A 14,653-nucleotide genomic window follows, 5' to 3' on the forward strand; every position below is an offset into this window, starting at 1 on the left:
CGCACTGTCTTGACCACTAGCTAGAGAATTGAAATTTTGCTGATACATACCATGAGTATCATAGAAAGGGGAAGGGGTACTAAGAAGAGATTTTTTAATTATTATTTATGGGATATGAAACTAGCTCATTTTTTATTCTTTCACGGAACTTAAACTAGTCTACAATAAATATACAAAGGAAAAGAGCGTATGCCTCTGAACCTTGTGCTAGCAGATTTCACTTCATTCTGAATCCTGTAAGCTTCAGAATGAAGTGAAGAATATCAATGGGCGTTATCCATACCTTCGCAGGATGCGAAATGTCACAGCAATGCAGCACAAGCGAAGCAGCCTTGGACTTGTCGACGGCAGGCTCTGCGAGTGTCAGGAGTGACCGCATGTTTTTGAGCTGCTGGAAGTGGAAACTCATGTCGGTAGCCAGAACCATGTCAATGACCAGGGTTCGGAACTCGCGGAATTCGTCGCGCGAGAGGTTCTGCAGGATGTTACACTCTTCGTCTTTTATTAACCTGGAATGAAAATGATTTTTGTTAATTAATTGGCTAAGTCACTGATGTAGGTCGAATGGTGTCTTAAGCTGAAGTGGGACTGAGCTGGCCATGTTTTCCAAATGTCGGAGGAGTTGTGGGTCAAGAAAACCACAGAGGGGATATCGAAAAGGTGACCTGGTAGATCTAGGCGGCGATGGCGAGATAAACTGGACTATTTCTTGAAAGACTGGGCCATAAATGTAATGGACAAAGACCAGTGGATGTATCAAAATTTTATTTTTATGATAAACTTCTTTAAATAATTTATTGAATCAGGCGTAACTTATGATCTATATCAATGAACTAAAGGAATTTCCTTACCTGTCCTTACCTATGTATTGTATTCTATATATTGTATTTGTCTTGACCTTAAAGTGCGTGTTAACACGACTTGTCAACATACTGTTTTGGTACTGTACTTTTTTAAATTTATATTTGCTCTTAAAAGTATCCTAAATCATTATCTCGCCAGCAATTCGTCAACACAGGCCCAAAATTTACTTCCTACTTTACTTACTACTTAAGTTATGTAGGTTCCGAGGTGTATAAATAAACTTAGAACCAACAGTTCGTGGATTACCATAACTTTACTTGTTCCATTAAAATAACGACGAAATTAGTTTTGGCTCGTCTCGAAACTTTGGGTGGACTCGAAACCCGTAGGTTTAAATAGATCATTCTATTATAGAGGTTTCATAGTTAGTTGTCGCTCTAAAAGCAATGGCGCTATGGAGCGGCCTGTTTGGAGTGTATCTGGGTCATTATTCCACCGTTTCAAAAGCCTCAATTTTCGTGGTCGTATTTTTTCATGAATGGGCTAGGTATAGATTTTGATGACATTGTCGATTATTTTTTAGATGTCCTGTACTTCTAATAGATAACCTGGAAACTTTACAGAATCTTCTACCATGTCAACAAAAATGTGCCCACGAAAATAAAATAAAAAACTTTTAAGCGTTTTTCATCACAGATCATTGACCTTAAATATAATTTAGTACTTCTGAAAACTTAGAGGTTGGAGCCAGGAATTGAACCTTCGCATTTATGACATAAGTAGAACTCAAACCTACAAATTATTTTCTGTTTAAAAATTCCCAAAGACTTTTAATTCCTGCATGGAGGTCCAGTTTCATAATTCATGCCCGAAACCAATTATTGCGTCCCTACGGAGGATAAATAATAAATTAGGTACCCACTGTTCTCATAACTGAACCACTTTGACTGCGTCTGTTAAGTCAACTTTGAATTATTAACCGAGGGATGTGTGTTTGAATTCTAACCCCTCATGATTTCAACTGGTCCTGGTCACGGGCTTAAACTAAAGGTTCACTAAGCCGGATCACAAATACCATGTCCTTGACCGTCCCTTCAAAGGGGTGTGGAATGAATATTTTCGTTAGACAACTCGGAGAGTGAGGGCACCACATTTCGAAGTTTGTTTCCTTGTCCCACATGCACAAGATTTTGTTAAATAATGACCCCCACACATGCATAACACATTTATATCTTAGTGCATTTACTTAGCGCATAGTTTAGGTGTACGAGTAGTGTTCAGCATATCAATGCTGAATTAACAATCATGTTAATCATATTCAAAATCAAAATGGTTGGAAACCAATACTATTATGCCAGGTAAGGCACTGATTGAAGCTTGACAGGTCCCAGGTACAATTTAGCTGGTCTATAGTGAGCAGCTTACCCCGCATTACCTACTGCCCAATAATTTTACTTCGGTTTCCCAAAACTAGTTCAACCAAAAACTGTATTTTTATATTCTCAAAGAGGTCACATTCTAACTAAGGGCGCTATAAATTCATTATTTATTGGCCCTTCAGCGCTGTAATTTGACCTAATGGAAGCTTATACTTTATTATGCCTATACTTCCCCGGAAAGGCTTTTTGCCGAGATATAAACTTCGCCAAGGAACTCTGTGAAAGCGAATGCAGGCTTTTACAGACCATTTTAAACAAACTAAGGGCCTGAAGAACCTTTTTGGAGAAAATGCACTTAGTCTTAAAAATGTATGATGACCCTACTCTAGTTAGCTACCTACCCTTTCAAGTAAAGGTTGCTTGGAGTCATGATTAAAATGGTGGGTGTTGAAGTCTAAAGAGTGGTTTCGGATTCCTACAGTACAAATATTCTTTGCCTTTTTTGGTGTCCTGTCGTATCACCACTTATTTAGTTTTATTGTTAGTTTTAGTGTTTCAGTCTTATTTAGTAAGGTGCCACCACCTGATGGAACCACATAAATCTTTCTCTTTCTTTCTTTATTGCACACCAAAATAAATCAGTACAGTCAAGTTTTCATAAACTTCTGAGCAAACATTCGAATATGTGAACTCGACTCTATAGTCAACGGCTTAAAAGCGCGTTCAGATATTTTTGAACACATTTTTGTTTAGAAGTTTACTAACTCGACTGTACAATAATTTAACATAGAGAAGAGACCAAATGCAGGGCGGAGAATACGAGTAGGTGCGGTCTTAATAATAATAATAAATCATTATTTCGGACTTTGATAACATCGCACCTACTGATTAGTAGGTTTAAAGCAACAATAGTATTGCATGAAAATTTTATGTAGTACTTCTTTTGATCGGATAGCCCAGTGGTTAGAGAACCAGACTGCGTACCTTGATGTTCCGGGTACGACTTCCGGTCGAGGCAGATACTCGTACTATACGTGAAAAATAATGAATGCCACATGCCAAAATAATAAAATTCCACGCGAATGCAGTCGCGGGCAACAGACAGTTTGTTTTAATTTAATACATTTGCCAACTGTAGTCCGTCCGTCAGGCCTATGACACTTAATTTGAGTACAGACTGAGGCAATTTATATTATAATTCTGGTGCCGCATCGCCCGAAGGGCGGACTGATTGATCGATGGAGACAGCTCGGTAAACCGACGATGATACGGCCCTGGGGTAGGGGCAACTATACGAAGATGTGGTTATACGAGTATGTGATTCTTTCCCCTGCTTTGCCTTCGCATCTCGTATACGCGGAAAACCGCCTACAGCGATAGACCGTACGCCGCTTTGTTATTGTAAGGACAGTACCATCCGACAACAACTAAAAGAAGAGCGAGTCGGATACGCCCAGCATAGGGTTCCGTAGCAATCACGAAAATTCAAGTGTTGTTCTAGATTTTGTATTTGCACGCATTTTCAAATAAGGCATATTTTATAAATTGGGCTGCTATTGACCTACTTTATACTGCTAATACGTCTTAAGTATGGGAAAACTATAACAACTAAGTTTGCCTCAAGAGAAAGCTAAGTTTGAGAGTCTCAAGCAAACTTAGCTGATACAGTTTTCCCATCTCCACTTTAAGTCCATGAGAGGGACAATATATATTTTTTAAGTTTTTTTTCACAATTTTGTTGGCATAATTGCCACAATATATATTTTATCCATGAAAAATAACAGCTTTCTAGCACTTAAATATATTCTCTAAGCTAAGCCGCGTAAGGACGGGCATACATACAGATGGAAGGACAGAGAGACATGGCAAAGCGATAACGGTTCCCTTTTTGCCATTTTGGCACCTACTGAACCCTAAAAAACAAGTAAATAGGAATAAGAAATAGTTGTTATATTGGAAAATTGCAAATCCAGGAATTTCAATTCAATTATGTTAATTGTAATTGCTTACGCCATCTCCTCGTAACTAAGCCCATTCCAAATTCAAGTACAGATTTGCCACAAGATAAGTCATCGAATAGGGGTCTATATCAACGGGTCGAAAATTGTTAGTCATAATGTATTGTTTGTTAAAATATCTTGACATAACTCTTATTTTCTCTGAAGCCATTTATTTTTCTTTTTTCAGAATTGTTTTAAAACAATCCTAACTTAACCTATAGAGTTCTATAGGATATGATAACCATTTATAAATTTATGAAAAATGTATGGTTCTATGACAAACATTACATTACTTATGACTAATAAAATTATGGTGGTGATGATGGTGGAATAATTCCCAAGACATGCGAGTCAACCTCTAAGTCTCTTACTGTAGTGGTTTAGGACTGTACGTTGTAGTGTTACTCTTCTACGAGTATAGACTGGCTAAAGATAGGCAATTACACGGAAAGAAGTAAAAATAATGCACGCCGTTTGCCTTGCAGCAAGTAACCTGATTAAGGAACCTTAGCACTTTTACGGGTACTGCCTTTTCGCAACGTAACGTTTGGCAACCTGTTTAACTTCACAACTTTTCATTTCGCAAACTCTAAAACTTTAAATATTTCATATTATGAACAGTTGGGAAATGAAAAGTTACGAAATGAAACAGGTCGCCAAACGTTATTCGCCGGAACATTAGTAAACCGCACTTTTAATTAAAAATGCACACTTGATTGTTATTTTAGACTTAATAAGTCCACTGCTCTGTTGATAAGTGATACGATCTGGGCACCCGCATCGTGTTAGTACTAGTGATGTGTGGATGTACAAGATATTTAAAAAAAATATATGGTGACTCCAAACGCCATCTACTCGTCACATAGAACAACTGTCCTGGAACCACTATGGACGTTTTTATACTCTGACCTCTGGTCCTCAACCATAACATTGCCTGGGGAGAGATATCTCTATTGTTCGATACACAAGATTGGTGACCCGACGTTGGACAGTCAACTACAAAGAGACCGATACAAATAAATTTACAAAAAAAATAATAATATTATACTATTTTCCAATTACAAAGTCATAGTATAACAACAAATATTAAATTACTAAAACTACCTATCCTAAACTTAAAATACATAAAATGAAATCTAAAACTAAAATAAATTGCTTAGGCAAGGTCCCGAAGATGCTAGCAGCGTTTCCTCTTTGAATAGCTAAGCTACTTCTTTGTCCGAGGAAGCAAGCGAGGAGGAAATTTTCGAAATTTCTTTAAAAAGTTTTAAAGTGCCTAGGACTCCACGGACCAAGGGTCTTGACACCGAATGGGACAAAGTCGTCTTCGGTGCCTAGACCCCTATATTTGGACATTTTTGATTTTTCATCCGCTTCAGATGCGGTTAGTTACAAAAATATGTATGCACAACTTTAAGTGAATAAAGTCGTGTATTTTTGTAACTTTGCGTGTCTATCTGTTTGTAGTTGACAGGACATAACGCACCCTTCGAAGACATACAAGACGAAGAAACGTAGTCTCACAGCAAGCCAGACTACCGCACCGTGCATCGCTAGCATGTTGTTATACATACACTTTTACATACACAGAGATTGCTCTCCAATATTTGTGTTTGAAGTACACCAATGATGTAATTTTAATGAATGAAAGTAATTTGCTATTTACAGAATTTCGTTGCTGTTTTAATTTAAAATCTTAAATAAAATGAATGAAATGTTAACAAAAACATCGAGAGAAAAGAGACAGATTCGAACTCTTTTTTCTCGCGGATTTTCTTCATTACGGATAACTACGAATATCCGGCACAACACTAGTTAGTATCTATTCCATTACCTAATTAAAAGCTACAGTATACTTGTAGGTACTCGTATGTTTATATTCTGGTAAATCGAAGTCGCACTGGTATAGGATCAATCAGGAAATTGAATTCACTAAAAAGTTGAGAGATTTTACATGCTCTACAGGTTTACATCAAGTGGACGTATTGTTTTAAACATTCAGAATTTACATCTATAACGACTACCACTCCTGTAGTAGCCAAGTGGTTTGACCTATGGCCTCTCAAGCAGAGGATCGTGGCTTCAAACCCGTCCTCGTACCTCTGAGTTTTTCGGAATGTATGTGCGAAATCACATTTAAAATTTAACATGAGCATTATATTGAAGGAAAACATCGCGAGGAAACCTACACACACCTTTTTAATTCAAGACCTGTTCCTGCAGCTGGTCGTATATTTGCCGAGATAATGACAATATTAGTTGTAGTCATGTGGGGTAACGTACGCTGTGGGTAAGTGTACGTGTGTGTGTGTGTGTTCGAATCCGAAATGTATGTGATTGCGTAACACTTACCCACTGCGTACGTTTACCCCACATATGGCTCTATTATCTGTGTCATACTGATAATTATTACGCGTTTGCTGTCATTCCCCATTTCACCCAATTACTTTAGGGTACTTCAACACCCCCCGTTTCGTGAAAAGACTCGTCCTGAGGGACCTTATTGAAGTAACCTTGTAAGCTTTTTTAAGAAGGTTTTTATATCCATTGAGACCCATCTATTGTTGGCAATTTATGTCTTACAAAGCAGTGTGTTTAGCAAATGCAATACACTTGGGATCAATATAGGTAGGTACGTTTTTCGTACTTATCAAAAATTCCAAAAAATCCAAACTTAAAGATATTATTATGTTAAGTTTGCTCAGGTTTTTGTAAGCTAAGTTCGCTTGATAATTATTAGCAGTTTTTTTTTATTATTCGAGTTTAAGAGTAAATAGCAGCCTAAGGTAAGCTAAGTAATACTCGTACATCTAAACTTGGAAGATTTCAATCCTTAGAAAAATATTACTTGATTTCTTCGTAACAGCTACAGAACCCTATCTTGGGCGTGTCCGACACGCTCTAGGCCGTTTTTTTTTAGAATATGGAACGTCGACTTATCTATACGGACACGTTACTACATACAACAGGTTATCTTCTTAAGCTTTTGATCTACACCTATTTGATATTGATTTCAGCTTGAGTCCTTATATAGACCGACGATCAGACGGATAACAAAGTGATCCTTAAGGGTTCCGTTTTTTTGAGTTACGGAATCCTAAAAATGGTTAAGGTACTCTGGTATTTTATTTTTTCATTAGCAGTTTGAATACATACGCAGGTGTAGGTACATTGAAACGAATTTCTTTTCAACTGTGACTTTTAATATTGTCGTGATTAAAAACTACTATTTTATCAATTAAAATCAAAAGCCTTTTGCATATTTTCTCAAAAGGCAACTCAAGCAAATTATTAATCAAACCTTAGTTAGTAAGAGGACTTTTTAATTAGAAACCTTGTAGAATTTAAATCAAGCATTCTTCGTTAGCACTGACATCGAACGACTATTAAAATGTAAATTATTACACGATGTGCTCAAGACAAGATGGCTTCAGTTCGCTACAGAAGAGCAAATTGTTATTTAACATAATGTTCTACAAACGTAACGTAAATGGACTGAATCACTAACACGAGAATTAAGCATTATGTAATACTAACATGCACAATGATCCTATGTTGGTCAAAATAAACATATTTTGATTTGATTTGATAAACATAAAGTTCCCTAATTTATTGAATCAGGCGTTACTTTGCGGAGGTCCATATCAATGAACTAAAAACAATTACTTTGCTCACCCGTGACCTTATGACAGGTACGTCTATACAAGACATGAGTGTGTCTTGCAGCTCCTCCATTGCACCTCCTGTAAGAACACTTAAATCATACAAAACCAACTACACTGTGGCATTTGAAACTCAACCAGCCAGAGTTTATCCCCAGAGCAACACAACCGTTCCCCAATGCTACATGTTAACTAGACATCTGGTGGTGTTGATAGTTGGCGTGGGGTTATTTGTGTGTGTTCTTACAGTGTGAAGGTGGAGAAGCTGCATTAACACGCATTTGTTTTGTATAGACGTAGCTATCATAAGGTCGCGGGTGAACAAAGTAATTGTTTTTAGTTTATTATTTTATTACAGGATTCCCTTTCAAATTTCGCCGTTTCAAGATGTTCAGAACCGGAAGACGAAAGGTTGGCAGGCCTCCCACTAGGTGGACTGACGCGTTTACCTTTACTTGCCCGAATTTCACTTGCCATACCAGCGTTTGCCATAAAATATATAGAACCGGGCTGTTTTCAGGATTTTTTTAAATGTCATCATTTAGAAGCAGTAGGTTAGGTTAGGTTAGTTTAATATCTGAAGAAATTACTATTTCAGAAATAAATTACTTTATGCCAAATAAAAATTCTAGAAAACGATACATTCGGGCATATGAAATTCGGGCAAACGATAGAGAACCGATGGACACCTTTGTCCAGTAATGGACGTCTTCCGGCTGATGATGATGATGATGATGATGAAGATATCCAGCAGCTCTCAAGTTCGGCATACCTGAAGGCAGCGCTGATGTGATGATTCTCAAGCACAGCCCGGTCGTTGTATAGCAGCGCGGTATCCGTGCCCGACATCACATGGAAGTTGTTTGTGGTGCCGGTGTGCTCGAAGTCGTGGATCACTGCGGCCACCAGTGTCGCGAAGATCTCCAGGTCAGACAACCAGTTCTGAAAAGAGGTAAATTCTACTAAAATCATAAATGAGAGTGTTTGTGAGTATGCTGTGCGTGTGTTCTTGCCCCTAAAATGGGGCGCGCCAAAGTTCGCATAACGGAAGTTATAATGTGATACATATTTGTCAGAATTATTGATTGTCATAACTTTTTCCCACTGACACCGTAATTTTTAAAATTTTTAAATGGTTCCGTTTGTTTTATAACAATTTTGAACAATTATTGAATTCGGAGAAAAAAGCGTTATGACAAACAATACATTCTGACAAACATTACATTCTGACTTTCAATAATTATGCGAGCCCATCCCTAAAATAGCATGCGTAAACCATTAGGTCTACCACTTTAATTGAACTTACAGGATTTCGCAAAAATCTCGTGGGAATTCCTAGTAATTGCATCGTAGATTTCACTACCGTTGTATTGTATAACAAGCACCCGTGCCAAATTTCACGTGGCTAATCCTAGCGGTTCCGTGGGAACACTAGGGTAAAAAATAGCTAATGTGTTGTTCCAGACGTCCAGCTATTTACATATAACCTCCTAAGTCCTCGCGTACTTTATAAAGGACTAATTAACACTGAGAATAACGGCCGAATGTACTTTATAAAGTACAAATTGTTCACACACACACACACACACACACACTTTTGACAAGAACTGAAGGCCTGGTACCAAGGAACTCTGTTTGCGACAGTTTGATAGTTGAGCTTTTTGAAACGTTATTATAATACCTACATAGGTGGGTTGGCGAATAGACTGTAGTAGGTAACTTACCATCAGCCCCGTCTGGCACAGCATGTAGTGTACGGTCTGGGACACATCAGCCGCATGCAGGTTATTGTGGTAGGGGTTATGGAATTTGCAGTAGCCCTCCTCTATCCGGCTTAGGAAGTTCTCCAGTATTGTGGGGGGGACCTGTGATAGGAGACATAGCTTGAATAAGAAGCTGCGGCAGTGGAGTAGAGTGGATCTTGGTCCAAGTAATTAAGCGGAATGCTCACGCAAGCATTGTACATGCTAGGCAAATCAGAGGTCTTATTGTCTGTATTTACACCATTTTTTTCTTTCATACGGTTTAGGATGAGGGTAAAAAGAGATGGTGAATGCTATAGTGAACGACCGAGCATTAGACAAATGCTAAATCGATGGTGAAGTAACACCACCTCCTAACTGAATGATATTTAACATGCAATTGAAGACCTTAACACCCCTAGAAAAACCTCCTAAGTTGCATGTTCGAGATTTATCAGTTAGGAGGTGTTGGTACTTTACCGTCGAAATGCTTCCAGGTATTATGATTTGAGCTCAATTGATTCGAAAGTTGGAGTGAACAATTATCGTAGCCACAAAGACGAAGATGTTAATGCCCGCTTCCTCCCGTTGGCCACATGTATGACAGATGACACATTGGTCATTGAAAATTTACGTACAGTCAAAGAAACGGAATTGCGTACCAGAGTAGTACCTGTGCACAATTAATTTCACGATGATGCATGGAATGCAGATGTATGGAAAGTTAATATAATATTAGTAGAAAAAAGATTCCACCCCTGTGTACGGCCCAGTTTCTTTAACTTTATAATAACGGGTATGTACGCGTTTTGCACTTGTTGGACTGTTTTGTTTTGGTACGAGTTCATAGGATCGTAACTGAATTTGAGATGAGTGTAAATACGCTATAGGTACGTGTATACCTTATCCCCACTAAAAATGGCAGTAAGATACGGGTGATTCTATTATCTTCTTAGTCGCTACACTCTTGACAGAATGGACGTGATAGTCTAGTGGGGATCAGCAGTGAACTTTCATGGCAAGTTTCTTGGAAAAATAATGTGTTGGCCCCTTGCTCTCAACACCGCAGAATTAAAAGAGTCCGGAGTTTGTAGTTGGCATTACTTAGGAATCTTAGTCGCCTTTTACAACACCCACTGGAAGATAATGGGGTTGTCTTGTTCTAAAACCGAGTACGGCACGGACTTTCGACTCTCAACTCTCGATATAGTCATGTGGGGTATACGTACGCAGTGGGTAAGTGGACCGAAATGTATGGGATTGCGCACACTTACCCACTGCGTATTACGTGCTTAATGCACGAAGCAAACAAAATAATATAAAGAATGTGCAAAAGAAGAAACTTTTTTAACCCTTTTCTTAAACTGTAAACAGCAACAACATCATATTATCAAAACGCTTTGATATCCCATTGCTCAACAGACTGACAAATTTGCAATACTTAATAAAGAGTAGTGTATAGCCGCGTCTGAAGTCTCAAAATTAGGGGATTATTGACTTTCGTTGTAGTCCTAGCATGAAGTCGCAGTAAAAAATGGCCGTCGTTTAGAGCCCAACGTATTAAAAGCTTCCAAAACAAAATCTATGTAATTTGTTAACGTAATGAAACTCTTAATCTAACGAGAAAACTTTTTCTAGTAAACAATACTCGCACGAAGTTTTGCAAGTCATTTCTTTTCCGAAGTCGTCCATAGTAATTACAGTTGCCAAAATATGTAAAGATCACGTTCGTTTCTTATTAAACTTGGATTCCTCATCCCGTATTATATACGCATCTTAAAATATCCCCTGATAAGCACACGTAAGCCAAAGTATGTCCAAGAATTTGACGCTATCAAGTTATCTGAATTCCATTAAAAGTTTATCCCATGTTTTCGTCGCCTATGGAAATTTTCGAGCATAAGCCAGCCAACGCTTGAGACTCGAGAGTTTCGGAAAGTTATTTTTACTTAAATTATTGCTTTGAGATGACTTAAAGGCATTTTAATGTTGTTTTTACGAGTTATAAAGTACGAGAGAGCTGTAAAAACGAACAAGGCATCTAAATATCTGTGATACTAGCTTTTGCCCGCCGCTTCATCCGCGTGGAATTCGGTTATCGCGCGTTGTTCCCCCGGGAACTGTGCATTTTGCGGGATAAAAAGTAGCCTTGTCACTCTCTGGAACATAAACTATATCTATGCCAAAAATCACGTCAATCCGTTGCTTCGTTTAGACGTGAAAGACGGACAAACATACAAACACAAACACTTTCACATTTATAACAGGTATTAAGTAAGTATAGTATGGATTTAGCAGTAGATGAAACTGGAGACTCGGCTATAGTATCTTGACTGGACTTCTTCAACATATCACAACTTTATGCTTATATATTAGTATGGATAAGGAGCACACAGAGAAAAGACCGATCCTATAATAAGCACTTAAATTCCAATTATACTTTACTTTTTGTCACAATTTCCCTCGTGTCAACAATAAATTATGCATGACCAATCAAATGTTTCAATTGTTAACATTACGAGTAGGTTACCCTTAACCTTAACGAGGAGGCTCAAATAGTTGGATCCGACTTACAATGCAGATGTCTTTCCATTTTTGCATCAATTTTGATGTTGACCAATACTTAATTCAGATATTTAAATACTTACTAGTGTTTATATTACTTTGTAGGCAAGCATCAATACTAATTTTTAAATATTTACTTTAGTCCACGTTAATGAGCTTGTAAGTAATGAAACATCTCAAAAATAAAGAGGTCTTTTAGCTTCTTGGAAACAAAATAGAAAGTCCTTCGAAACAAGGATAATTAAGATAAATGGGTCGAATAAAGATAGGTACCTTAGTCACTTTACTCAGATGGCAAATGAGGTATTTCCTCTAACGAATTCGAAGAATATCTTGGACATGTTAATTGGGTTGTACTTACGTTACGTACCGATACATAAATAAGGAATTTATAATATAACAATAATTAATAGATTATTAACATGAATTAATACGTGTCAGCAAGCAAGTACTACTTCCTAAATGTGCCTACTACACACTAGTGATTTCTGCAAACCAAATGTACTTTTTTTTCTTAGGAACGAATATATCAGGTTTTTTTTTAGTTTAGTTTGGGCGATAATAACTCAAAGGTTTTTACATTTGCGATCGCATTCACCATCTCATTCTACAAAAAAAACTAACTAACTTACTACCTACTAACTATTTTTTTATAAATGAATCATAATCATCATCATCATCATGTCAGCCGAAAGACGTCCACTGCTGGACATAGGCCTTCCCCAAGGCTCTCCACTCAGACCGGTCTTGTGCTTTCCGCATCCAACGCGATCCCGCGATCTTAGGTCGTCGGTCAGGTCGTCGCTCCATCTTGTTGGAGGCCTACCGACAGCTCGTCTACCGGTCCGCGGACGCCATTCGAGAACCTTCTGACCCCATCGGCCATCAGTCCTGCGAGCAATGTGCCCCGCCCACTGCCACTTCAGTTTCGCAATTCTTTGGGCTATGTTGTTAACCTTAGTTCTTCTGCTATAAATTAATATGAATATACCCTTTACCATGTGATAGAAAAAAGTGCTGAAAACGATTGTGATTCCAATGAGGGCTATCGTTTTTTGTCTCACTAGATGGCGCACTGTTGCGTGAGGTTTTTAAGTATGGCTTTCAAAGTCTGTTATTACGGGCGTGAAAACAAAGATTAGATTTAATACACCTTAAAACCGTACCATAAAAATATCGAGCATGCCACAGTGTTGCATAGTCCCCGTTTTGTTCGGAAATAGGGAGGATAAAGGTTTCCGAAAGACAAAACTGTCTCAAAACATAGACATTCATTGCCTCGGAACACATATTTGCCATAATTAATTTCAGATATTGCAAAATATTCACAAAATTATTCTAATTATAAATAAACCCGCGTAGCTCACCCAAAAACTATGAGATTTGACATTTCGAAGACCTCACGCTACACTAGCGCCTCTAGTGGCGAATTCATACGCGATAGCCCTCATTGTGTTCTAATTATAATAGAGAATAAGGCCTCAGATCCGTAGAAAGTTATCACAGTAAGTGCCATAATAGTTTCCAATGCAATTTCACAATATCATTTTCTGGGAAAAGATTCCACAGTTTTTCGTTTCAGTTAGTTTGATATTACTTCCATTTCCGCGATTTTTCTTGTAGTAGCAGTTCTGGAGATGAACACGTACCTTAAACTTGTGTATCATCCCGTACCGGTTGAGTAGTTCGTAGCCGAGGTACTTCAGCGGCGCGCCGGCCGACGCCTCGTGTAGTGCGAACACGTCGAATGACCACTCGTCCAGGGTCTGCGGCAAAAAAAAAATATCATGAGGACTATTGACAATAATTGACCTAGTCCCAAACTAAGCAATGCTTGTACTCTGGATACTAGATAAAGGATAAATATACTGATTATAGATAAATAGAAATTTAAATACATATTAAACGTCCAAGACTCGAGAGCAAGCATTCGTATTATTTACACAAATATCTGCTCCGACCGGGGATCGAACCCGAAACCTCAAGCTGCATAGCCAGGTTCCCTAACCACTTTGCTATCCGGTCGGCAAACTAGATTTTTTTAAAATATCGTGATGCTCAAGTCAGGCGGCAGTGTAGTATGCTAGTAGTTCGTTTGATTAACTAAATCTAAGATTATTGAAAAATTAAAAAAAAAACCGGCCAAGGGCGTGTCGGACACGCCCGAAATAGGGTTTCGTAGCCATTACGAAAAAAATTAGTAATATTTTTCTAAGGATTTCGTATTTTGTACGGAATATTCCAAGTTTAGGTAATAATTCTCAAGAAAACTTAACCGTTATAGTTTTCCTTGTAAGTTTGATATACTACCATCCTGAATTTTTTAATTTTTTTCCACCCACCGGTTTAGATCGCTCGATTTTAATTAAATCACCCCCACTTCACGTCTATGGAAGGTGCTCTAAAAAATTCATTTTTGTTTTTTTTTATTGTACCATTTTGTCGGCATAGTTTACATTATTATCCGTGCAAAATTACAGCTTTCTAGCATTGATAGTCCT

The 14,653-nt window shown here is 37.9% G+C and overlaps 1 protein-coding gene across 12 annotated transcripts in view; it reads right to left on the reverse strand.

Moving 5' to 3' along the window:
* Positions 1-14,653, reverse strand: part of LOC141426873 (dual specificity calcium/calmodulin-dependent 3',5'-cyclic nucleotide phosphodiesterase 1A-like) — a 348,580-nt gene that overhangs the window by 4,667 nt on the left and 329,260 nt on the right. For all 12 annotated transcript variants that reach the window (XM_074086107.1, XM_074086111.1, XM_074086109.1 and 9 more), the window contains 4 exons: positions 13,802-13,918; positions 9,570-9,710; positions 8,618-8,787; positions 284-509 (listed from right to left, as the gene is read on the reverse strand). In XM_074086107.1, the coding sequence (XP_073942208.1) occupies positions 284-509; positions 8,618-8,787; positions 9,570-9,710; positions 13,802-13,918 (654 nt within the window). The remainder of the gene's footprint in view (positions 1-283; positions 510-8,617; positions 8,788-9,569; positions 9,711-13,801; positions 13,919-14,653) is intronic.

The sequence above is a fragment of the Choristoneura fumiferana genome, chromosome 3 (genome assembly GCF_025370935.1).
Source record: "Choristoneura fumiferana chromosome 3, NRCan_CFum_1, whole genome shotgun sequence".
Lineage (NCBI taxonomy): Eukaryota > Metazoa > Arthropoda > Insecta > Lepidoptera > Tortricidae > Choristoneura > Choristoneura fumiferana.